The 25,971-nt window shown below is 37.4% G+C and overlaps 1 protein-coding gene across 1 annotated transcript in view; it reads right to left on the bottom strand.

Annotated features, from left to right (window-relative positions):
- HDAC9 (histone deacetylase 9) overlaps nucleotides 1-25,971 on the bottom strand; it is an 809,523-nt gene that overhangs the window by 17,422 nt on the left and 766,130 nt on the right. The window contains exon 25 of the mRNA XM_058526733.1: nucleotides 4,620-4,767. Within this exon, the coding sequence (XP_058382716.1) occupies nucleotides 4,620-4,767 (148 nt within the window). The remainder of the gene's footprint in view (nucleotides 1-4,619; nucleotides 4,768-25,971) is intronic.

The following is a 25,971-nucleotide window of genomic DNA, read 5'->3' as shown; positions in this document are numbered from 1 at the left end:
GCATGGCTTAACAAGCGGTACATCGGTGCCCACCCGGGATCCGAACCTGCAAACCACCAGGCCAGCCCAACCTCTTGTTTTAATGACTGTACTGTTGATTTAACTTATGAACAGTTAAATATTCTATATTCTAATATTATAGGTCACTGGATGATGAACAATGTATTAAGGGAGGGGAAAAAAGAATTGAGACAGAAGAAAAATGAGAGAAAAAAATAATAAAAACCAACCCTTATTTTGAGTACTTACTATGTGTCAGGCATTGTGCTAGGTTCTTAAGATATATTGTCTCATTTCGTCCTCAAAACCCTATGAAATTTTCCCTTCGTTTTAAAGACAAGGAAAATAAAGCCTAGAGAGATATGTAACTTGCCCCTGATCCCACAATTATGAAGTTGGAGATGGGATTTGAACACAGGCAAGCTGATTCTAGAGTCACACTCTACTCTTCCTCTGTGGTGGTAAGAAGATGGGATTGAAGGAGTGGAACCAAAGATGAGATGATGGGAAGCTAGAGTTATCATGCATCTCGTTTTATTTACGGTTCTATTCAATTGTGTATCTTTTTTCAAATTAAACACTTCTTTAGAAAGAATTCAGAATGGAACCCTGAAATACATAATTGCCCACTGGATTTAATCGCTAACATACTAAATCAGACTTCACACATGCCCCAAGATTACATTTTAGGCACTGAAAACAGAGATAAAAAGATGTTTCAAGGAAAAAGCAGATGAGAGGACAGACTGTCCTTCCTTTTACCAGGAGTTTCCAAATCTCAGCCCACTTTTCAACTAGGCTTTGTTAACATTGCATTAAAATTAAGAATAAAATTTATATTGAAATTTTTGCAGGGTTAGATAAACAAGCGCTCAAAATAATGGTATCCTAGAGAAGAATCAGAAATCTACATAATTTGTGCAATATTTAGCTTCTAGAAGCCTTGGAAACCCAATCCTAAAAGATGGAAAACAAAGTTGTGTTTCTGAGTATATTAGATACAAATGTGTATTTAATAATGATCTATGTTTCTATATAAATCTTCAGATACAAGAAAATAGAGTTATCAATGCCCTTGGTACAGCTGATAGGTCATTCAAAGCTAAGGCCGATGACACTTGGGATTTTCCAGCGTATTGTTAGACTTTTTTTTATACTGTGAATAAGATAGTTACTCAAAACAGCCAGACTCAGAGTCATATATTTTCTCATGCTTCTGTATTATATAATGACTTGAAACCATCTCATTTGTGATAAAAGTTGCCAAAAGTTGAAGATGAAATGATTAAATAAACAAGCATATTGGATTTTATTAAGAAAATCTAACATGATTCACACTATAATCAATAGGTCAAACTGACATTTGAAAACTTAACTTTCAGTTTTTGTTTTAACTAAAAAAAAGAGAGAGAGAGACAGAGACAGTCAGGAATTCTAGAGCATAAATGTGTTCCCAATAACTTAACAGTTGATCATCCTGAAGTCTTGATTGCCAGAGAGAACTTTTTCTTGATTTTCAGCAGAGCCTGAACTGGTATTCAAGAATAAACCTGAATACTGCACTGACCTTTTCAAAGGAGAAGCATTTGAAACAGATATCTGACCAATGCAAACCATAATCTTTTAAAGGTGCAATCTCCTAGCAAACAAGAAAAAACCTAAGATCACAGTTTTCTCTTTTAAACAATATGCTATATATGACCAGGCCTATCTATTCAATATTCTTTGAACATATAACTTGGCCCCATTTAGGGGTTTTTTTGTCTTTTGTTTTTGGTTTTGGTTTTCTTTCTGACCCATCAATCATTTCCTTCCTGCTCAAGTCCTTTGTCACCTGAAAATTATGTTTTGAAAACTGTATTTCAGTCAATCATCCCCAAAATGAATCCTCACATATCAGCCTTTTTCTAATAATTTATTCTTCACGGTCCATCAATGAGTTATAAAAATGAAATGACTGTTTGCACTGTGTTGTCATCTCCCCCCCATCCAAGAAAAATGAACAAAAAATACTTACAATGGTTCTTAGCCAGGAGCATTTTATCCCTTATTCACTAGTGGTAAATGAGTCAGATATGAGTTGGCCAGGAAAAGAGTTGCTTTACCCAAAATCTTAGTACAAAATGAGTCATCTCACTCCAAACACCAATATATCCTCCAAAATAACTGGCAAGAATTTCCCATAAAAAGAATCTCGCCTTCACCCTTTTCCATCCATTTAGCTCTCTGACTTTTCTGATTTTTCAATTTCCTGTGTACTTATAATATTGTATTCATAACAAAGGCCCCAGAACACTTCCACCTTTTTATCTCATTCTGAAAGTCATCTTTCCTGTATAGAGTAGTGGGACAATTCTGATAGCATTCCCCTGAAAAGAATAAATGCTCTGTGGCTTTCACAGGTTCTCTCTGATTCTCTCTTATGAAATTCATGCATGGTTCAATAGAAATGCAAAAGCCAGTTCTAGAAGAATTTTTCTTTTCTTCTGCTGAAAAAGCGAGTGCAAAGCCACAGAAAATATTTCAAGCAAAACCATTTTTCTTCCCACAAGAAAAATCAATCAAAATAGATACAATCTGTCTAAAACTGATAAACAAACATGAATCCAGGCCACAAACTTCAGCTCTGTCTCCCTGTACATCAGAACATTCCCATTCCCATTCTCCTTCTGCTATTAGATAAAACTTAAAAATCACTGTGAACCAGGGGCCAGCCCAGTGGTGTAGTGATTAAGTTCGCGCACTCTGCTTTGGCGGCCCAGGGTTCACAGGTTCTGATCCCTGGTGTGGACCTATGCACTGCTCATCAGGCCATGCTGTGGCAGCATCCCATATACAAAATAGAGGAAGACAGGCACAGATGTTAGCTCAGGGCCAATCTTCCTCCCAAAAAAAAAAATATCACTGTGAACTGAAGCCAGGGTTAAGTCCCTATAGATTACCAGGAGTCAAGCACACTATTTACCTGAGGATAAACAAGCATGCTTACAGAGCTCCAATTCCTGCCAAAGTGCTGAGATTTTTATATTACTTGGGGCTCATAACATGACTTATTATTCTTAATTATTCTAAGCTCTGCAATTTAATGGGTAAAATTACTCACAATTCATTTCACTTAGGTTGGAATTTAGCTTCGTTTCTCTGTATTAAGTGAATTCTAAAGAACAGTTATGCTCCTTTTATATCCAGCACTAACAGATGTTAGTTTCCTCAGTTTTATAGCCCTCAGTTGACAGACAACTAACTGTATTTGGCCTTGGGAATAATTGCAACACCTTTGGATTATGAACTTGGTTCAGTTCTTAGCTGGGAACAGCAGGCGGTTAGTTCATATTATCAAAGATGTAAAATAAGTTTTCCCTATGCTCTAGATGCTCCTATGAAGATGCTTTCTAATACAATATTGTACAACTTTTTTTTTTCTACTGGTAATCTGCTTTTTAAGTGGTTATGGTAAGAAAAAAAATAATTGCATAAAAATGAAATCTCTTATTCAATGTATCTCCTGCTTTTGACCAAAACAAGATGTTAAATCCATTAAACTCTGAATATCCAATAAAAGCAAGAAAGCTAAAACTGTTCAAATTTGTGCAATCTTGGGAAAATTGCCAACCTATATTCTAGTAGCAGGATGTGTGTAATTAATGGTGATGTTATTGACAGAGGGAGTCCCATTTCATTCTCAGAAGCAATTTAGAAGTGCAGGCTGGCAGAGCTTTAGCACAGCCTCACCTGATTCGTTTTTAAATTGAGGAAATGTGACTTTTAAGTCAGCCATAGAAAGCACCAATGTTAATGTGTATAAATTTGTGGTGGCTTTGGTCACAGTAGACTTAAAAGGCATCCTGAACGTAGCATTGTCTAAAGAATAGGATGATGAACACTAAAATGCACCAACTGACAAACATTTCTTAAAAGGAGAACAAGCTAACCCAATCTTAGGTTAACCTTATCTTTTTTTCCCCTGAAAGCTATATTCATATGAAGACTAATTGAAATCAACTCCTTCTTATCATAAAGTAAAATAAAGTCAAACTCAAGTCCACACATTCCTTTACACACACTGGAAGCAAATCCATCTTTATCCATTCATTTTACCTCAAGGACAGTCACATAAGGAGCTTGTATGTATTTAGGCTATCCTATTGACCAGCAATACCTCAAGCTTCTGCTTTCCTTTTTTCCCCTTGTTATATCAAAAGCTCCAAAATGGTGAGAGAAAGAAAAGGAACATCTAGAAAAATAGAAATAATGAGGAAATGAAGTTAAGCCCATAAGTAACTCTTTCCATAATATTCTGCATTGTGTGCAGATGGATGGATAAATAAGGATGGATAATCCTTAATTATCCAACAAGGAGTGATTTTTCTCACCATCTGTCTCATCCTATTTTTCTGTGAACTGCAACCACATGGTCTAGCTCTCTGTTTCCCATGAAGAATGAAACACGTGAATTCTTGATAGCCGACAGCATGTGCTGTGGCATATGTGGCTTTGGAGAAGACAGGTAGTGGAAGTGGAGGAGACAGGTGAAGGAGAGCCTGGAGAGAGGTTCAGAAATGCTAATGATGAGCTTGGATGTTACCGACCTTAATGATTCGCCCATGTTGAATCCATACCTACTGTTTTCTTGAGCAAAGGGCTGTTCCACATCCACTGTCAGGGAGGCCAGGGCAGAAACAGTCTCTGTCTCCTCTTGCAACTGAGTCCCAGCCAGAGCACAGCCCCTTGGCATAGCCACCATCCTTACTGACTTCCAGTACTTGCCTAGAAAAAAACACGTATCATACTTTATAGGAGTTTTAGTTAGAGCAGTATCAATCAGAATACTCGTGCAGGTCCAACTCAGAGTATTGTTAAATTAAAATTCACCATGTTATACACAGTTGTAATTTGGTTTCTTAACTGTTATGATTAAGTCTTTTTCTCAATCTAAGAATGCCAAGTTGTGAAGTGCTAATATTCCCAAGCCTGAGTCTATCCCCTGCTCAGAAGGTAATAAAGTGAGGAATAATCCACGATCTAATGAACTCACTATCAGACTGACAACTGTCTCTGCAACTATGTAAGCAAACTCTGGGCATCGTGCCCCCTGGGAAACCCTCAAGAGACTAGGAGGTAGAAGTCTCATGGAGAAACTGAATGAAATAGTAATGCTAAAAATTGCTACTTGAGCCATTAACTTTTTTAAAAAAATGAAGTTGGAATATTAAAGAAAAAGAAAAGCCCAGAAATGCCAGCATGAATCAAATGGCAACTTTGCCAGAACAATCACGTTTGTTAGTCCTGGATGTTCTTTCTTTCTCAACCCCAGGGTGTGTACTAGAACAATAATTGATTTAAAACTTTAATATATGCATTGGCTGATCTTGGAATCCTTCCATATGTCATATGGATGTTTCTTTTTTTGAGGCAAGAAAGGAGAATGAGAAGAAAATAGGAGATCATTTCATGAGAATATGCCAGTGGGATAAATATGAAAGAGCAGAGTCAACAGCTTTCTTGCAGCCCGTAAGCTATTTTTTGCGAGTATTTTTGTCCAGTAGCCCCAAATCAAAGCAGGAGAATCTCTCTAGGTGCTGACATGACTCACCAGGTTAGAACTATCTCTGCAGCCTCATGAATTAGGAGGCAAGTTGGCATGCAGAGTTGGCTTACTTCCAAAAAAAAAGTTCTGCTGGAGTAGAAAAGGCAAATGGATGAATACTGGATTGGGAAGTAAGATAACTGGGTTCTGGACCCAGCTCTGCCACTAACCATCCTATCATGCTGGCAAGGCTCTCTGGCACTTTATTTCTCCTTCTAAAACACGAGAATGGCCTCAAATCCCTTCCAGCTCTAACTAACATTTCGTGATTGGCCTTTCCTTATCTTACTGCTTCACAAAGAAATGGATGTCACATTAGGGGAGGAGACTGTCTCCCCCTCCTCCAGCCATGTCAACAGAACCTTGTGACATGGCTGTCTACTACTACTTTACGTGCTGTGATCACCTATTCTGGTCGAAGTCTGAGAATCATAAAGCTTTCAATGTGGACCAAATGATAGCAATTGTAACTGTGAATGAACCTACAAACTAACATATATTGAAAGCTAAGGCTGTGCCAGATGTTGAGGACAAAAAGATGCTTCTCTGGCACCAAGAAATTTATGGTCTACTTGAGACAGCACTTTTAGTTAACAATGACAATTCTGTGTGGAAAAGGCCCATGTGATCCAGAGAGGAAATAAGTAGAACATATACTTATGATGACGGGAAGGCAAGAGAAGACTTGCCAGAAAAAATAACATTTGACCGAGTATTTGAAAGACCATCAGAAGTTAGTCAAGTGGAAATAGAGGGCGGTGGTGGTGGTGAGGTATCCCTGGAAGAGGAAACAGTGCATACAAATGTGCAGAAACTCGAGCCTCTGTAGTATACTGGGGCACAAAATCCACTGCTAGGCACAACTGGAACATAGGGAAAGTCTGGAGTGTAATGAAGGAGACTGCTGGGTAGGCATGGGCTAATTAACACACAATCTTGAATAACATGCCAATGATCTTGGACTTCAATCTGTGGGTGATGAGGGGCCATTTTAAGTAGAACAGGCAGAGAATCAGGTTTAAGTTTTTAAAAGATCCCTCTGGAGAGATCATGGAGGATGGATTGGAAGGTGATGAGAGTGGTGGCAGAAAACCCAATTTCACATCTTGGCAAAAGTCCAGGCGGGAAATGATGATGTCTACACTAAAGGGAAGTGTCAGAATAGGAATGAGATGGACTAAAGAGAGGTTTAGGAGGTAGACAATGAAAATGTATCCTGGCTTATTCTTTAATGCCCCCCATCTCTTTCTACTTTGAAAGATGATCCTGAATTTACAGTTCCATTCCAAGACCCTAATTTCTCCAGATCGTAATATTATTATAATCTTACCCAAGTTGGAGATGCCATATTCCATCTATAAGTGCATTCAGTTGTAATGTTTCACAAAATATTATTATTAAACATTATTTTAGCACATGATATTCACAAAGCTGGGATGCTAGATGTCATCCTTTCCTTTTTCTCTAGAGTGACTAATGTGGGGCCTCTGACAAACAAACAGGTGGCTGGTGGTTTATGGGTTAAATCATTTTATAAACACTATAGGAAAGAGAAATTAGCATTATTGAGCTCCTAATATGTGCCAAGGACTGTGCTAGGTGTTTTAACATTTATAATTTAATTTAGTCTTCATGACAAGCATGTAGGCAATGTTAGGTAATTTTTTCTAAGGTCACATGACTAGCAAGCAGAGGAGCTGAAATCTTCACCCAGGTCTACCCACCTCCAAAATGTCTCTTCATCTGTACTCAGCTGTCTTCCTTTATTTAGTCCTCCTCTACCCTCCTCCCACTACACATAACAATACAAAAAAAAGACTCAACATATGAAAATCCCAACTTAAAAGAATTATGCACATTGCAAAAGAATTATATATATTTCTCACATACCAAAGAAATCATCTTTGTTAATAACAAGTTACTTTTGTTTCTTAGATTGTGTGACTAAGTTGATCCACCTTTTATTGACTTTATAGCATGGGTTTATTGCACCAAGTGAGACAACCATATTGAGACTAGTTCTTTCTACCTTTCATTTCTCATAACCTTGTACTATTGCGAGTACCTGGTTACCAGGTAAGTCATTGATGAAGCTATCATAAAACTGGAGACTAGTGCTCATTGAAGAGTATGAATAAGAAGTCCATTGAAAATGGAGCCCTGAACTAAAAATCAAGATTTTCAGATTGGAGACTCTACACTAGTCCCAGATAAGTCATTTGGATCACTTTGGGGCATAATTTCCACGTTTATAAAATGATAGTGGTGGCCTTGATGATAATGAAAGGTCTTTTTCTGCTCTAATTCTCAATGATTATGATTCTTCTGATCTCATGTTATGTATCACTCTTGGATATTAGAATAAATTTGTTATGGCAGAAAATCTTACTTTTCTGTGGGCCTATGAACCCTTCAAGAAGTCAGCAAATACTTACTTTTTGATAATATGGCACATCTAGAATAACCAAGGGCTTTAATTTTCAAGGACTGTACTTTTTCCTCAAGAAGAGAGCTCATGGCCATAGACAAAACAAATATTTTTACTCACAAAACATAATCAGGACAGAAAGTATGAATCATTAATAACAATCTTTCAGCAGAATGACTGACAATGATCCTTAAAGTTTAGCCTTTTATGTGAGTGACTAGTAAGAAAGATTTTAAATAGCTGAGACCTTTTGAACAAAATTTAATGTGTAAAAAATATCCTGCTAAGTTAAGATTAAATGTTAGAATTTTGGCTTTGATCCAAATGCATGAGGTTCCTGAGTCAGAAATAACTGAAAACTTTAAATTCAATATGGCCTCTGGCAAAGACTATAAAAACAAGGGAAATATTCTACATTAATAATGCATTTATAGACCACTATCTCTATTTATAAAGGAGAATAATTAAAATGGAAGTGGATATAACACAGACTGTGCAATATGCAGCCAATTCAAATCCCACAATTTATGGGTTATATTTTCACATGATGGGTAGGGTTTTTTGCTTACAGAAACATATGCGCAAGAAAATCATATCTGTTGGCTTGGGAATAATAGCCTGATTAGCACATAGGAGAAAAGAACCCAGGTTTACTGCTAGAGTTTTCAGGAGTTGCTATTCATAAAGTAAAATATTAGTAACCAGCCACCACTGGGTTGCTCTCCTAAGGCAATAAAACTGGCAAAAGAGAGGAGTTTTCCATTAAAACTGGACACACACCCTCCCTCTTTGGTCATATCCTCTATCCTTATTCGTTTTTCCCACTATGTAAATCTTCCCACTTTCAGCGCTTTTTTCTTGGACTGTTCGGCTTTCATTATTCTGCATTTTTGTTTTGCTTGGTAAAGGTAAAGCAAAGAATGCATCTAAAATAAATGTAAAAACTAGATAACAGAATGCAGACAGTCAAGAATTAGAGGTGGGGGCCATAGATAAAATTAGAAGTGGGGGCCATAGATGGAGTGTTGTTGGGTCAGATAGGAGCCATAGGTTAGAGGGCATCTTGCAGGTATTATGTAATGACATGTCAGTGTAAACCAGATTGTTCTTGGTAATGAGCAATTTGGAAAAATAGGTAGTTGTTGACATATGAAAGTCTGGGTTGCAAATAACCCACCCACCAAAAATTTTCCCAACCAAAGTCCGTTGACACTTTGGAAAACTCCTGACCCCAGAAATCTCCCACTTATATCATCATTTTGGGATCCTTAGAGTCATTCTTCTCAGATTTGTTCTTGCCATTTGAATGATGTCACCTTTTGTTATGACACACCATGTTCTCATTGGAAAAGAAGCTGGCACTAACCTAAACCTCTTCCTATCCCCTTCAATCTTCAAGATTATTAACACTTGGGACTTAGAAGGGACCTAGGTTCATGGATTCTCCAGAGCTCAGAGCTTCTTAATACTTTTTTAAGGTACAATTTCTAGCTAAATGGAGAACTTTATTGGGATTCAAAGCATTGTATATATGCAAAAATAAAGAGGTATTGAAAATTGATGTATAAATAGAGTGATCAGGTAATTTTTCATCCAAGTTGGGGCAATTTTGAGGTTAAAATGGGGCTAAAAATAAAATATATGTTATAGAAATATTCATTGTTTGGTCAACAAATTATTTTATCAGTGGACCTATAAAATAGCCCTATGCAAAAATTATTTTCACAACTAAAACTCATTCTAAAAGATAAAAATCACACAACTTATGTATGCCAAAGTACAATAACCAATTTCTTTATATTGATTATCCGAATACTAGAAAATAACACAAGCAGAATTATGATTGTTGGCAAATATTCACATATGTTAATCAGTTTTGCAGTCACATTTCTCACTGATAGACTATCATAGCTATTTTTTATGAAGAATGTACCTTTTGTTTCAATGTGGTCTAAGTATTTTAGACTTTTTCATAAAATTGCATGCAATCTTCTTCAAAGTAGAATTTTATGGTTAATAAATTTGAAATTGTGGTATCTTTGATTTACTCTTCTCGAAAGACTATAACATTTTTGGTTGGCAAATACTGTGTCTACAAATGTAATGCTATCTGGTAAGCTCAGGGCAATTTTTGCTAAATGAGGAATATTTTCACTTCCAGTTTTTAAAATACTGAAATGACTAATTTTTTCGTGACTACTTTGGCAAACATTTTATATAAGCCAAACTTATCGAAACAGTTTTTCCATTTATGACTCTTCAAAATTTTATTTACTAAATTTAGATGCTGCAAAATCATATGACTTCTCAATTTCATTCCCTTCCAGAACACAATATAAATTTATCCACATAAAGAGTTTTATCATTGATTCTATCAACAAATACACGTTTTTGAAAGCCCAATTACAAATTTCCAAAATCAAATCTTGTGCATGGTTTGAGTGCTTATCCTTCAATTTGTTCCTTTATTCCTTTGCTTTTGCAGGGATCAATTTAAACGTTTTCCTTTTTGAAAACACTGTTTCCTGTAATTGCAATTCTTTAAAATCTTCAAAAGCTGATTTTTTGCTTGATTTCGTGACTATTTTTTATCAGCTTCATTGAGATATAGTTTACAGTCAATAAAATTGTAAGGGCAGGTTGTGATACATGTTGACATATGTGTACAGTTGTAGAACCACTACCACAATCAAAATATAGAATATTTTCTTCACCCCAAAAAGTTCCTTTTGGCCCTTTGTTGTCAATTTCTTACCCCTCCTACTTGGCCCCTGACAATTACTGAAATTCTGCCACTGTACTTTTGCCTTTTCTAGAATTTCATATAAATGGAACCATATACTATATAGTCTTTAATATCTGGCTTATTTCACTTAACATAATACTTTTGAGATTCAAAAGATAATTTTTTAATTGAATAAATTTGATGTGTAACATTGTGTAAATTTAAGATGTACAGCGTGTTACTTTGATACATTTATATATTAAAAGATTTGTTATCTTTATCCCTTCATCTCTAGTCTTCTTTGTATCTAATATGATTTTCCTTTTCTCTGGCTTCTTTTAAGATTGGATTCATTATGATGTTCCTCAGTGTGATTTTATTCATGTCTACCCTGCTTGAGATTGATTGAGTTTCTTGGATCTGTGGATTTGTAGTTTTCATCAAATTTATGAAACCTTTTCTCATTATTTCTTCAAATATTCCCCCCACTGCTACCTTTTCTGGGACTCCAGTTATAGGTATGTTAGACTGATTGATGTTGTCGAACATATCACTGATATACTATTTTTTCAGTCTTTTTCTCTGTTCTTCACTTTGGATAGTTTCTATTACTTCTTTAACTTCACTTTTTTTTGTTTGTTTGTTTGTTTTTGTCTTCTGTAGTGTATAATCTGCCATTAATCCTTCCATGGTGCAGAGTTTTTTTATTTCAAACATTATATTTTTCATCTCTAAAACTTCCATTTGCAAGTTTTTTATGTTCATCTCTCTCTGCAACATGTTTGCACTTTCCTCTTCATGTTGGAAGTAGCTATTCAATATTCTAGGTGGCTAATTCCATAATATCTTGCATTCCTGGGTCAGTTTCTGTTAATTGACTTGTCTTGTGGTTCTAAGTCATATTTTCTTACTTCGTTGCATGCCTGGTCATTTTCATTTGGATGCTTCACATTGTTAACTGGAACATTTTTGGTTGTTGAATTTTGTTGTGTTCTTTCAAAGTGTTGGACCTTGTTTTGGCATGGAGTTAAGTTACTTGCAATCAGTCTGATCCTTTTGAGGCTTGTTTGTACTCTTTGTTAGAGTGGCTCCAGAGCAAGCTTTAGGGTAAGGCTAATTTAGCCCTACAATTAAGATGAAATCATTTTGATATCTCTATATGATGCCTTGTGTATTATAAGGTCTCTTCACTCTGGCTAGTGGGAATGCAAACGATTTCCAGTTCTGTGCAAACTGCTTGAATTGTTTAGCCTCCTGTTTTCCATTGGTTAGTTCCCCAGCCTTGTGGAGTTTCACATCATGCATATAAAGATAAGTAAGACAAGGGTTTAAGGAAACTCCTGTACAGATACACGGAGCTCTTTCTCTGTGCAGCAACATCATCTCAAATATTCTGCCTCACAAACTCTAGTCACTTCAATCTCCCCAAACTCGGATCACTTTATCTTCAACTCAGAAAAACCACTGGACTCTATTTGGATTTTTCCCTCCCTATGCTGCAGCCTGGAAACAGCCTCTCATCAGTAAGCTTGGGCAATTGAGGAAATGATTTTGTTTTTTCTCTTTCCTCGTTTGTTTCCCGCTGGCATCACAGGCCTTCACCGCCTATTGTTCAATGTCCAAAAATGGTATTTCATATATATGTTTTACTTTTATTTCTGATAAAAGGGCAATTCCTATAGTACTTCTTCATTTGTGGGGCCAGAGGTCCATTTATTGAATGTTTGATTAATGAATTCTAACTGATTAGAAAAAAATGTAATCAAAATTCAGAAAACTCATTTACAAAATAGTTCAATATTATTATAGAATAATCATCTCAAATACTGTTAAAGTATAGTTGTTAATGGGCAGCAAAGAGAGAAATTTTGTATTCCATGCTGAAGTTTTTTTTTCTTTGTCAGCAATATCAGCTATATTTCAAAAACTTTGTATTTCATTTAACTGCATTTCACCCTAACTGTGCTTATATAAAGGTATTTTAAATCTTAAGAACAATAGCTTAAATTTTCATTGATAGACTATCAAGCCTGTTTTTTTAAGGAATTTTTAAATAAAATTTTATTTAATTTATAATTACATTTTATTGTTATTTATAAAAATTTAAGGATTTTGTGTCCCCATAACTAATGCCAAATACATCCCTGTTCTTTAAGATTAAGCTGTGCTCCATCAAAATTTATATTTGCATATTAATACAAAATCAAATTATTTTATTGTCAGTGTTAAATTTTCACTGTAATTTATAATAGCATTCACAGTAATGCCCGATGTTTCATTTTTGGCAGATTTATTTCCAAAAGCTTTACTTTGATTCCTTGAATTGAATGAAAAATATCATACCATTATTAGAATTAACTGATTTTTCTGTTTGAAGCATCTAAAGACATTGCATCATTTAACCAATCAATTCATCTTGTGAAGTCAATAAATTACAACTTTGGGGCTTGAAAAAGAACACTTGAAATTGAAAATTCATTAAAAAAATTTAGAAGCATAGTCATTTTATCTAAATGAAAAGTCATATTTCATAGAGCGATACTTAAATGCACCTTTGGCAACTGCACTTGTTAAATTGTCCCCTTTCCCTTAATTTTTATTTTTGCCTTGTTTTGTTTTTAATAATTACTAAATTTTAAAGTAGATACTGCTACTGACTCAGCAGCATTGTGTCTTCAACGTTCCTGTCACTCGTTTTATCACTATGTCCCCATGATGAATGATGAATAATGACAATCTTTTGTGCAAGTTACATGTTCATTATCAACTTTCTTGAGAAATAGCAATTGAACACTAAGTTTGTTAACATGCACATTTGTTTTCAAGCACATTTCAGCCAATAGTGTTGATAGCAAAGTTAAAATATATAACTAACCATAAAATAAATAAACATTTGTGGAATTTCAATGTACAATAATTGACAAAACGTGTGTAGAAAAAATATTCAGAGTATAAATGCTGCAGGCAGGGCAGCTCCTTCTCTATTTCTTGAACATATTTCATCCACACCTGACCTCTGATTCCCCATGTTTCCCCCAATCTCACCTCTGGCAGCTTGGTGGCTTCACGCGTGTCACAAGCCGTGGCTACGGCGCACCTGTCTAGGACACCAGGTGGCAGCAGCGTTGAATACTTCTCCCTCCACCTCCCACAACAGAAATTTAGGTGTCCTTTGCAACTCGTGTCTTGGTTGATGTCCGTTATTTCAAGATCCCATCCAGATACCACTTGTTTCAGGTTTTCATTTTTCAGAAACCAAATTGGTCCCGCACCTAGTTTTTGCAAATAAAGTTATACTGAAACACAACTATGCTCATTACCTGTTGGCTATGGCTGCTTCCTCACCGCGACGGAAGAGTTAAGCAGTTGAAACACAAAGCCTTGTATATTTACTATCCAACATTGTACAGAAAAACTTTGTTGACCTCTGTTTTAAAGCAAGGAGGTATACAGTCTAATATGCCTTATTTTGTAAAAGATCACTCTGGCAGCACTTTAGAGAATAAATTGGAGAAAGCAAGAGTGAATATTGATAGACCACTTTGTAGGATACAAAAATGGTCCAGGAGAAAGATAATGGAAGCCTGATTTGGGACAGTGGCCATGGGAACAGAAATAAGGGGATGGATGAATGAAATGTATAAGGAATACAACAAACAGGATGGGGTAATAGATTGGATGCAGACAGCAATGAAAGAACAACATGAAGGAGAACTCCTAGATTCCTGTCTAGCAAAACTGGAAGGATAGGGGTGCCATCTACTTGGATCAAGAAACCTAGGAAAGGTTAAGGTTTGGGGCAAAAATAATGAGAGTGGCTTTGGACACATTGACTAGATGTGCCTTTGTCATATCAAGGGGGAAGACACTGAGCTAGAAGTTTAATACACATCTGGAACTCAGATCAGAGGTCTGAGCTGAAGATATAAATTTTGGAGTTATTTAAGTAGAGATGACTATGAAGCTATGGTCTAGGACAAAAACAACAATAAGTAAAATGATAAGAAATATTTATTCAGCGCCTATGATATGCCTATGATAGTGTGCTTTACACGTAATTTCATATAATTCAAAACCATTTTGTAAGATAGATTATTTCATTTTCCTTATTTACAGAAGAGAAAACTAAAGAGGATTGAAATAACTTATCTGTGTTGCACACTTAGGAAAAGAATATGTAGTGTGAAAAGGAGTTAGGTAGAGGATGATGGGCTCACTAAGCAGAGATTCTGCATTTAATGTTGCAGCTAGAGGAGTTGGGAAGGCCTCTAACAGTTCATTTATTTGGTTGGCTAAAACAGGGACCAAAAAGTGGCCCACGGTAAGTGATTTCGAAATGTCAGACCTGCCTTGGTTTAATGAAGAAGAAGGGATTCAAAGACTTAGGAAGATTGGAATGTTACAGTGAATTTGTCCTTTATGATCTACTCACCCACAGTGGGAGGGTCCAGAAGACATACCTTTCATCATGACTGTGAGAAATAAATTTGCGAGGGAAGTCATGGCATCACTGTAGACCAAAAATTACAGTGGGAGCTGTGGTCACTGAATTAGGAAACCTAAATGCAATGGGAGTAATTGGATCCCAGAGTGGCAGGGGCCACGTGGCAACATTCAACTGTCAAAGGCAAGGTGGGTGTGGTTACCATAATGGACAGCAGAGTCACAGTAGCTGTTTTGATAGAATGGTGGAATGGCCTTTAGACAACTCAGTTTCAGTGCAAGCTAGGTGGTAATACCTTGCAAGACTGGGGCAAGGTTCTCCAGAAGGATGTATATGCTCTAGACCAGCATTCCATATATGGTGCTGTTTCTCCCATCTCCAAGATTTATCTGTCCAGGAATCAGGGGGTGTAAATGGGAGTGGTGCCACTCACTATTACACCTAGTGACCTACTGGCAAAATTTTGCTTCCTGTTCTTGTGACCTTATGCTCTGCTAGTCTTAAGGTCTTAGTTCCAAAGAGAGGAAAGTTTCCACCAGGAGACACAATGATGATTCCATTGAACTGGTAGTTGACTGTTGCCTGGCCACTTTGGACTCCTCATGCCTCTGAATCAACAGGCAATGAAAGGAGTTAGTATGCTGGCTAGGGTGACTGATCCTGACTACCAAGGGGAAATTGGACTGCTACTCCACAATGGAGGTAAGGAAGAGTATGTCTGGAATACTTTAGGGCATCTCTTAGTACTACCATGCCCTGTGATTAAGGCCAATGGAAAACTACAACCCAGTCTAGGCAGGACTGCAAATGGCCCAGACCCTTCAGGACTGAAAGTTTGAGTCTCTCTTCCAGGTAAAGAACCATGACCATTTGAGGCACTTGCTGAAGGCAAAGGGAAAACAGAATGGGTAATGGAAAAAGGTAGTTATAAATACCAACTATTACTACATGACTAGTTACAGTAACAAGGACTGTAATTGTCATAAGTATTTCCTCCTTATTTTGTTATGAATATATTCTAGTGCAAATATCTTTGTTTTCCTCCCTCCCTTACTCCCTTATCAGGTAACATAAGATGCATTGACTTTATATCATAGTCTTTAAGTATTGTTAGTTTTACTTCACAATATTTAAGTTATGAGATATTGAGGAGAAGAATAAACATCACTCAAAGCTTTACCTTCTCTGCGGGGGAAGGGCTTAGTGTGTTTTCGGTTGTACTCAAGAGACTTGTATCATGTTAGGCAGAACTATGACCTTGTTATTGTCTCTAATTGGAGATTGAGTATGGTTTAAGGAGTTGTGTATGGTGCCAAGTTGATAAGAGGTAGACTTGTGATGATTGATTTTATGTGTCAACTTGACTGGGGCAGAGAGTGCCCAGATATTTGGTTAAACATTATTCTGAGTGTGTCTGTGAGGGTGTTTCTAAATGAGATTAACACTTGAATCCATAGACTGAGTAAAGCAGATTGCCCTGTCCAATGTGGGTGGGCCTCATCCAATCAGTCGATGGCTTGAATAGAATAAAAGGCTGAACAAGGGAGAATTCTCTCTCTCTGACTGACCGTCTTCAAGCTGGGACATTGGTCCTGGAATTCTCAGCCTCCATAACTGGATAAGCTACTGCCTTACCGAAGTAGTATTCTGTTTCTCTGGAGAATCCAGACTAATATAGGCAGGGAAAAATCAAGGTAAACTTGGAACACCCTGTGGTGCCAGCAAGTAAGAATGTGCTCACAAAAAGATGGAGCCATGTCAAAAGGACATGGGAGCTAGCCTGAAAGAGCTCTGAACGGCCAGAGTTGGAACAATTTGAACAACAAAATAAACCATGATAGTATTGGATTATAACCCACAGAATAAATATCTGTGAGTATATACTGATATAAATATATAATGAATAAATAAATAAATGGAAGAGAAAGGACAGCTCCTCATTACAGATAATTTCCAAGTAATAAATGTAGAAGGAATAAGGAAAATAGAAAATCAGTATTGGAACACCAGGGTAATAATTTTTGCAGGCAAGATTCACTGATGGCTGCTGAAATTAGTGGGCAAAACTTTGAGGAGAAACAGGATGTTTACATTACCTTAAAGTATCTTCCCAACATATTTATTGATTCCAAAGGGAAACATTGCAACAGTACCTGCAGATCTCCTTAATCACGTAATCAAGGTCAACCTCACCAATAATAAGACATATCGATATTGTGTACCACAGATCTTATGCACTAAGAATGGTACTGCATCGCTGCTGTGGCAATCTTCCCAAAAATGCGTATTCTCAATCTAATCATGAGGAAACAGAAAAACCCAAGCTGAGAGACATTCTTCAAAATAACTGACCAATACTCTTCAAAAGTGTCAAGGTCATAAAAGGCATGGACAGACTGAAGAACTGTCATAGATGGGAAGAGATGGAGACATGACAACTAAATGCAATATGTTGATCATAGAGTGAATCCTGGAACAGAATAAGAAAATTAGTGAAAAAACTGGTGGAATCCAAAGAAAATCTAGAGTTTAGTTAATAGTATTTTATTTCTGTTAATTTCTTAGTTTCTATAATTGTGCTATGGGTATGCAAGACGTCAACATCAGGGGAAGCCAGGTGAAGGTTAGAGGAGAACTCTGTATTATATTTGCAACTTTTCTCTAAAACAAAAATTATGTCAAAATAAAAAGTTTAATAAAATCACTGTTTTAATCCAGCAGGAGAAATGCCACTGGTGACTAGAGTGAGACTGCAACTGATTAGAGTGGTTTTGACAGGGCATTTGGAGCTGAGACAATGGAGATAGCTAGAGAGAAACAGTTTTCAAGAATTTGTTTCTGAAGGGTTTGGAAAGCAATAGGATGGTAAGTTGGAGAGGGACTGAGGTTGCTGGAGTTTCTTTTTAAGAGGGGAAGGATTTTAAGGTGTTTAAATGTCGATGAGAATGAAGAGTTCAAAGAAAGCAGTTTAGGAGCTACAATTTACTCCAAGTAAGGTTTGTTGCTGAGATTAAGAGAGGAGGTGAGGCGAAGAGGTTTGAGGAGAGTAGAGTTTGAATGAGTAGTTTGAGAGAGGCAGGGTAAATTGATCTGAGAAACACAGTAGGATTGTAAGGGACCCATTCGAGTTTGGTGATCATAAATTTACAGGAGGCCAAACTGCTATGATTCATGACAATCTCGAGCAGACCTGTTTATTTAGGTCAAATGTTGGAGAAAGTTCTTTGTAGACTATATCCAGGATTGAGATTTTATTAGATTAGTAAATTACAAGGGCAAGATTTTTAAGGCAGACTAAAAGTTAGAAGGGCAAATGAATTTGTGTTCTTATTTTTAAGCTGGAGTAGAAAAAAGTGAAGAAAGGAAAGGGATAATGAATTAGGAGAAAAGATGAAATAAAGTAAATGAAGTAGAATAAGGAGTCTTAGGTGTGGGTCAACAATTCTATGGCATATCGGTCTGACGTATGTCTCTCTGGCAGAGAGATACCTGCCAGTTCTGGCTTAGGATTTGGTTTTTTCAGGTCTGTCAAGAGAGTAACAGATGGTCATCTGCTTTCCAGGTTCCTATTATTTCCTTTTCTCACTCTTTATCCCTATGAGTGTATGTATTAAAAACAAAACAAAACAAAACCCTCCTTCATTATTATTTTAGTGGAGTTCTGTGAAGGAGTGAAAGTAAATGAGTATTTTTAATCTATTACCATTTCTTGAAAATAATGCCTCTCCTCCATTTTAGCCCCATAAATAAGGCTTATTATTTTCTTGTTTCTCTCTTCTACTGATTTTCCCTAGCGGCTTATGTCCTCGTGCGTTTGATTTCATTCATTTATTTAAATATGTATGTATTCATTTACTTGAGCTATTATTTTGTTGAACTTGATCTATGCATATACTGAAGGTCCAAATTAGGGATACTTTCCTCCAGAAAGGAACTGCATTTGCTTCCTCCAGAACCCAGGAGTGGACCAGGATAAAACCTCTTTAGTACCCATCCAATCACATCCCCAGCTCTGATGCAGAACTTAGGCTTTCTTGTGCAGTTACACCATTGATAGTATCATCTGCCCCAGGGATACTCTCTCTTTTGTGTTACTTACTGCTTACTGCTCCCTATTAAATTTCAGCTTTTTCCCCTCATTCCTTACATTCTAGCAAGCCCAGTAACATATCAAAACAGTCTGTTTTAATATGTGAGGAATCTATTACATTTTAGGAGAGGTCTATTCTAGTGTCTATCCTGGGATACTTGGAAATAGGAAGTCTGGTGGAACTCTGTTCTTATCTGTGAAATGAGATGGGAACAGGAAAATCATATGCCTTAATAGAAAGAAAGTGGGATTTACTTTAACAGCACAGCCAGACCAGGGTTCAAATCTTGGTTTTACCGCTTACTAGTTGAAAGACCTTCAACAAGAGACCTAAACTTGTTAAGCCTCAATTCATCCATGAACAAGATGAGGAAACTAATTATGCATTGCAGAATTGTGTGAGGACTAGAGATAATATATATAAATACCCAGCAAATGATCTTCTCAAACCCGACCTTCCAGCGCACCCTCTCTCAGTGAATGGTACCTCATGTGTGTGTGAAGCTCATCTGGGTGCTAACGGCTGAGTATACAATCACAAAGCATTCCTATTCTTAAAGAGTTTTCAGTCCTAGAAACATGCATAGTTCTGTTCTCTTGGTTTGATTAGTTTTGCCTTAGTAGAAATGTGAGTGAAAGAAAACTCATAATTATAGATGCAGTAGGAATAAAAAAAAAAAAATTTCCGGACAAGTTAAATCTCTAAGCAGATGGCAGATTTCCCTCTTTATTCTGGTACATTCTAGTATTAGTGCTTTACCAAACAATAATCAGAGTCTTGACATTTCAAGAGAATGGTTAATTAGAAGTTCAAAATCAACTTTCAAAAAGCCATGTGTACAAGTTTGACCTGGCTCTGATACAAGCAACGGTTGGCGGGGTTAATAGTGGGAAAACGTCTAAAGCTGCTTTTCTTCAGCGAAGGTCTGCCTGGTCCAGGGCTGCAACATCAAGGCCTCTGTTTAAAGCCAAAAAATCTATGACAAATAGCAGCTCACACCTGACAACAGTCAGCGTTTTAAACTCAACAGGGCAGGGATTTGAAATTCTGCCAATTCTTGCATTTTTTTGTGATTAGACGTATTTCGCAAGTTTACAAGGGGCTCCAAAGTGGATTCATAGCTCCTTGGCTCCTTGTAATTTGGCATTGTCTTTCTAGAACTGCCTGTGGCTAAACCTCACTTAACCAGAACTTCAAAAACTCCAAATCTTCAGTTAAACTTATTATTTTTCTAAACATGCTACTTTTGGAAGAAACAGGAAAAAGTATATACAAAAATTGCGTAAGGAATGAATTTATTTGTGAGATAGACTGCTTGATTTATGATCTTGCCTTTGTCCACTTGTTCACTGTGTGATCTTGGGGAAGTTAATTAACCTAGATGTGCCTCAGTTTACTTGGCTGTAAAATGGGAATGAAAACAGTACCTACCTCATAGGGTTGATTAAATGAGTTAACTTACATTAATAAGACTGCTTAGAACAGTGCCTAGAACACTGAAAGCACTCAGTAATCATTACTTTATCATTGCTAACAGCTTACAGGATTTGCACTGCATAAATAATTTTATCCAGTGTCCCTCCATAACTTTACTGGAGTGGAAAACTGATGTTTAGGATGATGCTGCCTTCCCCCCAAACTTCAAGCCTTTCAGTCAGTAAAGTTTCTTTGTCTTAAGTCTAATATTCTTCATCTTCCCTTTCAAACCTTTTCTTCTTCCACTGCTTCCCATCACAGGAGGTGACATCACCATCTACTCAGTTGTCCAAGCCTGAAACCCAGAAATCATTAATCCTCTCCTTGCCAATTAGTTACCATACCAAGCCAATTCTAATTCTGAATTAAACTGCTCACATTTGACAATAAGCTCTGCTCAATCTCCTGTCCTTCCTGCAGACATAGTGATCTTTTGAAATGCAGGTTTGATCATGTTTCTTCCCTGCTTGAAATAAATCCTCAAATCCTTATGAGTTAAAAGCCCCTTTCCAACATTGTGGATGTCTCTTGTTCTTCTCCCCTGGATCTCAATAGGATGGAGATGGAGGAGAGAGGAAAAGAGAGAGAGAGAAGAAAAATGGTAGAAAATCAAAATGAAATAAGAGACAAACAGAGAGAGGGAAAACTGAGTGTGGGTTAGCATTTGTGTGGAGTCAAGAAGCTAGGAAAGCTTGTGAGACGATTTATGCAGCGCATGTTGCAATGTGGAGAAACAACCTTTTAATCTGTGTGCATAGCCCCATGAGGTCAAAATATTGGACAATTTCCTCACAAGAGATGTATACAAATTCCTTTCAGCTTAGAAACAATCTGGACTTTCTCCTGGATTGTCTGATGTATATGCCCCTTCCCCTTGAGAAGGAGCTAGTAGAGGGTATTATAGCAACAGGAGGAGAGGCTGAGAATGTCATGTCACATAAAAGAAGACAATGCTTGCCATCTTTAGAGTGAGACTGATCTTCCTTTAATAGCTTTTTTCATTAGTTACTATCCAGATCTCTTAATCACCAAGAGAACTGAATAGCACCTACTCTGATTATCCACTCTAATACAACAGCAACAGGGTTTGTATTTTACTTTACCGACTAGTTATCTCCATTGGAAATAGAGTAGAAATAAAATCAACAAAATTAGCATTCCTTTGTTCATATCTAACATCACTTGTTACTTCTAAGGGTAGTTTCTAGAACAGTAGATATAATGATATTATAACAAGAGGAGGAGGAGGAGGAAGAGAAGGAAAGAATAACAATAACAAGAAGAAGGAGGAAGTCATTACTCAATAATACATATACAAAACATAAATTAACAGGTCTGACAAGGAGTAGGTGTCAACTATAGTTGTCTATGATCGCCCAGAGAAAATTTGATTTCATTTTTATTTCTCTAGAATGGGTGAAAGGGTGTGCTCTGCACATCGTAGGTGCCTGAACCATGTGGATAGCTGACTACCTTGTAGTCAATTACATAGTTACATGGTATATTCTCCTGCAGTGAGAAAATTACATCCCTTTTCATATTGGTCTTAAAAGTTGGATAAATTCAGAGGACCATAAATTCACTTCTCATTGCCCTAAATAATACAGTGTGTGTGTGTTTAAAAAAATAGAGAGAGATTTAGCCATACTGACAAATTTATATGCAGGAGACATGGTTGTTGTCCCTCCATTTATATAGAACAAGTTTGACAAGAACATACAGTGGCATCACAAATACTGTCCCTCCTCACTCTGGCCTATGTCACCATTTTGCTGGGGTTGGCATAATAAGGAATTCTAAGAAGACCCCAATCCACTAAACAAGGAAGAAACCCCAGAGTGGGAAAAAGATGAAAGTAGGAGTGGAGGAGGAAATTCCTGCTGTTCTTTTATGATTCTACTTCTTATTTGCCATTTTGTTGCCACAGCAGCACCAACTTAGAAAAGCAGTGTGGTAACATGCCATTGTCATTCCTCTTGAAATTCCTCAGAAAAGTTAAGTGGCTTGCTCATTGTCACATGGCTGGTGAGTGGTGAAGAGGATTATACTGGAATTCATATCATTTTTAAATCCTCTACACTAGTGTTTTTCAACTTATCAGTTGCAAACCGCTGGAGGGTTGCAGCAAAATTTTAAAAGAATCCTCAAATACTTGTGTACATATATATTTTCTTGATCCACGAATCAAAAGATACTATGATTATCACTATTATCATGCAGGAGGTCTACAAAATTGGTTGACACTTAAAAAGAGTACTCTTCTTGCTAAACAATTTAAATAAATGAAAGGAAACCATGGCTCTCTATGTGTGGTTTTCATATTTTGGGGTTTCACAGATCAATATCAATATCATTCATTATATGTTTTTAGAACTTAAAATTATAGTCTTTCAAACTAAATAAATTTAGTTTTACGGAAAACTCACTTCATGGTTCTTCCCTTCAAAATCAGTGAAAATGTTACCATGGGCCAGGACTGGTGTTAAAAATGGCATTTTGGAGCCCTGCTTCTCATCAAGCTATGCAGAAGAACGGAAGAGTTCCATGGACTCTGAAAGTTGTTGGATTGGGTTTTACGAAAGGAAACATACATATGAGGGTTCTTTATCCTTCTCTGGGCTGACTCTTACCTGGCATCACTTGTTGGTGATTATAGCTGGCTAGCCAACTACTAGATTCAGCTCTGAGAATTGCCACTTCCAAGCTTAGCAATGGAAATGGCAGCAGACAAGTAATTCACGTTCTTCCTAATTTAGAAATGATTCATCACTGTGCATTGTGAAAGAGAGAGAAGAGATGGGCTCTCATATGTTTTGCCTGCTTTTCTTAATCCATTCTGCATAGGCTAGCCAAGGAGCATAATTACCATAGGTTAGTTAACAAAATCAATCTGGGCTAAGAAAAAAAAGTGACAAGTATTGACACATATTCTTTCGTTCAACAAACATTTGCAGAGCACCTACTATGTGCCAAACACTGTGCAAAGGATCCAGCAATTAAAAACAAACAAAGAACATTAGCAACAGCAATCTCTGCCATGAAAACACACAGGAAATGTACCTAACCTAGAATAGGGATGAAGGAGGATTCATAGATGGCTTCCCAAAAGAGCTAACATCTGAGCTAAGTCTTGAAAACTTAAAAGGATGAGGCAGAAGACTTTTGTTAGCAGAGAGAATACCATGTGCAAAGATGAAGCTTCTTGACCACGTTTCCCTTTTGTCATCTCAAAGGTGGTTGGTCTTTGTACACATCCACCATCTTGAGATGAAACCAGACTCTGACCCGTCAGGAGAGGTCTTTACCTGTCAGAAGAAATGGTTGCCCTGCTGTCGCCTCGTAAGGCCTTTTTTTCTCAACTAAATGAGTAACATAAACAAGGACAGGACAAGAGGGATGATCCTGCCACAAAATACTCACATACATGTGGCCAGGCAAAGGGCCAATGCTAATCACAGCCTCCAGCACCTGCATACTCTCAGCTGGGGGGCTCAGTTCTCAAAGAGAAATTCACATAAGGCCTGTCAGCACCTTGCCGTCTGTCTTGGGACAAGGCTATCTAGGAACGTGCCTGAATGTTTCCCACATGCTACAAGGCCTGCTTCTCAACATTTACATAGTTTTCTGATATTGTAGTCCCAAACTGTAGCACAAAAGAGTTCTTTAGAACCCGGGCTATGAGGTGGGCTGAAATTTAAACACCTCCCAAAGTTAAAAGGAGGCACCTGTGTGACACTCAGAGACATATGTGAAGAGGAGGTTCTCCTGTTAAACAAAGGCTACCTTCACAGCTGGCTTCATAAACAGGCAAGCCACACAGTTGCACGGGGCCTCATCTTCAGAAGAGCCCCCATGCTTGGTTCAATGCTCTGCTGTCATATTCTTCAAATTATTAATAATTTTTTAAAAAGGAAACATTCACACATTTTCATTTGGCACCAGGATACAAATGATGGAGTGAGTCCTGACTATTTTCCTCACCAAAGGGGAAATGGAAAGCCCATTCAAGGACCTGGAGTCCTGTAGGAGCACTTGAAATGGGAGAGTGGGTTATGAAACAGAGAAAAGTAGAAGAATGCAATTTTACAGTGTGTAAGGAAATCTAGGATTGTTTGCTATGCCAGGAGCCCCATAATTTTAATTTTCCAAGCCATTATGAAGTTTGTTACTCTGAAATATCCACTTTATTTTATTGTTTTATGGCCCTTACACAGTCCCTTTCTGTTTCTTTAGTCAGGAAGAGCAGCTCCAAAAACACACAACTCAAGAACCACATAAAAATGTACCACACAGTGGTCAAAGCCACAGTGCTGAGCCACTTGGTAGTGATTTTCACCCCATGTCCCAAATGGTGAGAGATCACTCTTATCTTGTGTTTTTCTTTCCATTTACAATCTCAACCCACCATTCAGTTCCTTCTCAACCACAACATGAGTTCTCCTAGTGGTGATGCTACTATCAGTCTTCTTGGTAAATATTTTTTCGTATCACCAGCACCTTGATTTTCTTTTCTTTTCTTTTCTTTTTTTGTGAGGAAGATCAGCCCTTAGCTAACATCCATGCCAATCCTCCTCTTTTTTTGCTGAGGAAGACTGGCCCTGAGCTAACATCCGTGCCCATCTTCCTCCACTTTATGTGGGACGCCACCACAGCATGGCCTGACAAGCAGTGTGTCAGTGCGCGCCTGTGATCTGAACCCAGGCCGCCAGCAGCGAAGCACACACACTTAACCGCTATGTCATGGGGCTGGCCCCAAGCACCTTGATTTTCATCAGGACTGGCTACATAATATTCAGAGGCCGGTGCAAAATGAAAATGTGGGCCTCTTGTTCAAAACTTAGTAAAAATTTCAAAGCAGCAACAGTAAGAGCATTAAACCACGCATAGGGCCCTTCTAAGCGTGGGGCCTATGTCACTGCACATGTTGAATATCCGTGAAGGCAGCCCTGATTCTCATTGGCCAGAATTGGGTCATGTACCCATTCCTTAACCAATCACTCTTAAGTGGATTGACTAGTTAAGCCTTACTCTAAGAACAGCTCCCCTGGAGCTGGGCATAAGTTCATTTTCCCGTGAGTAGGATTCATGAGTAAAACCAGGCTTCTTCTGAGTACAAGTGAGGAAGGTATGGTTGCTGAGTAGCTAGCAGTACCGGTGACACCATATATCCATGACTCAGAAGGAGGAGTTCTTTTCCAGAAGCTCCCTTTGATGCAAGCT

Source organism: Diceros bicornis, chromosome 3 (genome assembly GCF_020826845.1).
Source record: "Diceros bicornis minor isolate mBicDic1 chromosome 3, mDicBic1.mat.cur, whole genome shotgun sequence".
Taxonomy (NCBI): Eukaryota; Metazoa; Chordata; class Mammalia; order Perissodactyla; family Rhinocerotidae; genus Diceros; species Diceros bicornis.
The sequence above is the reverse complement of the archived record's forward strand: the minus strand, read 5'-3'. Positions and strand labels throughout refer to the sequence as shown.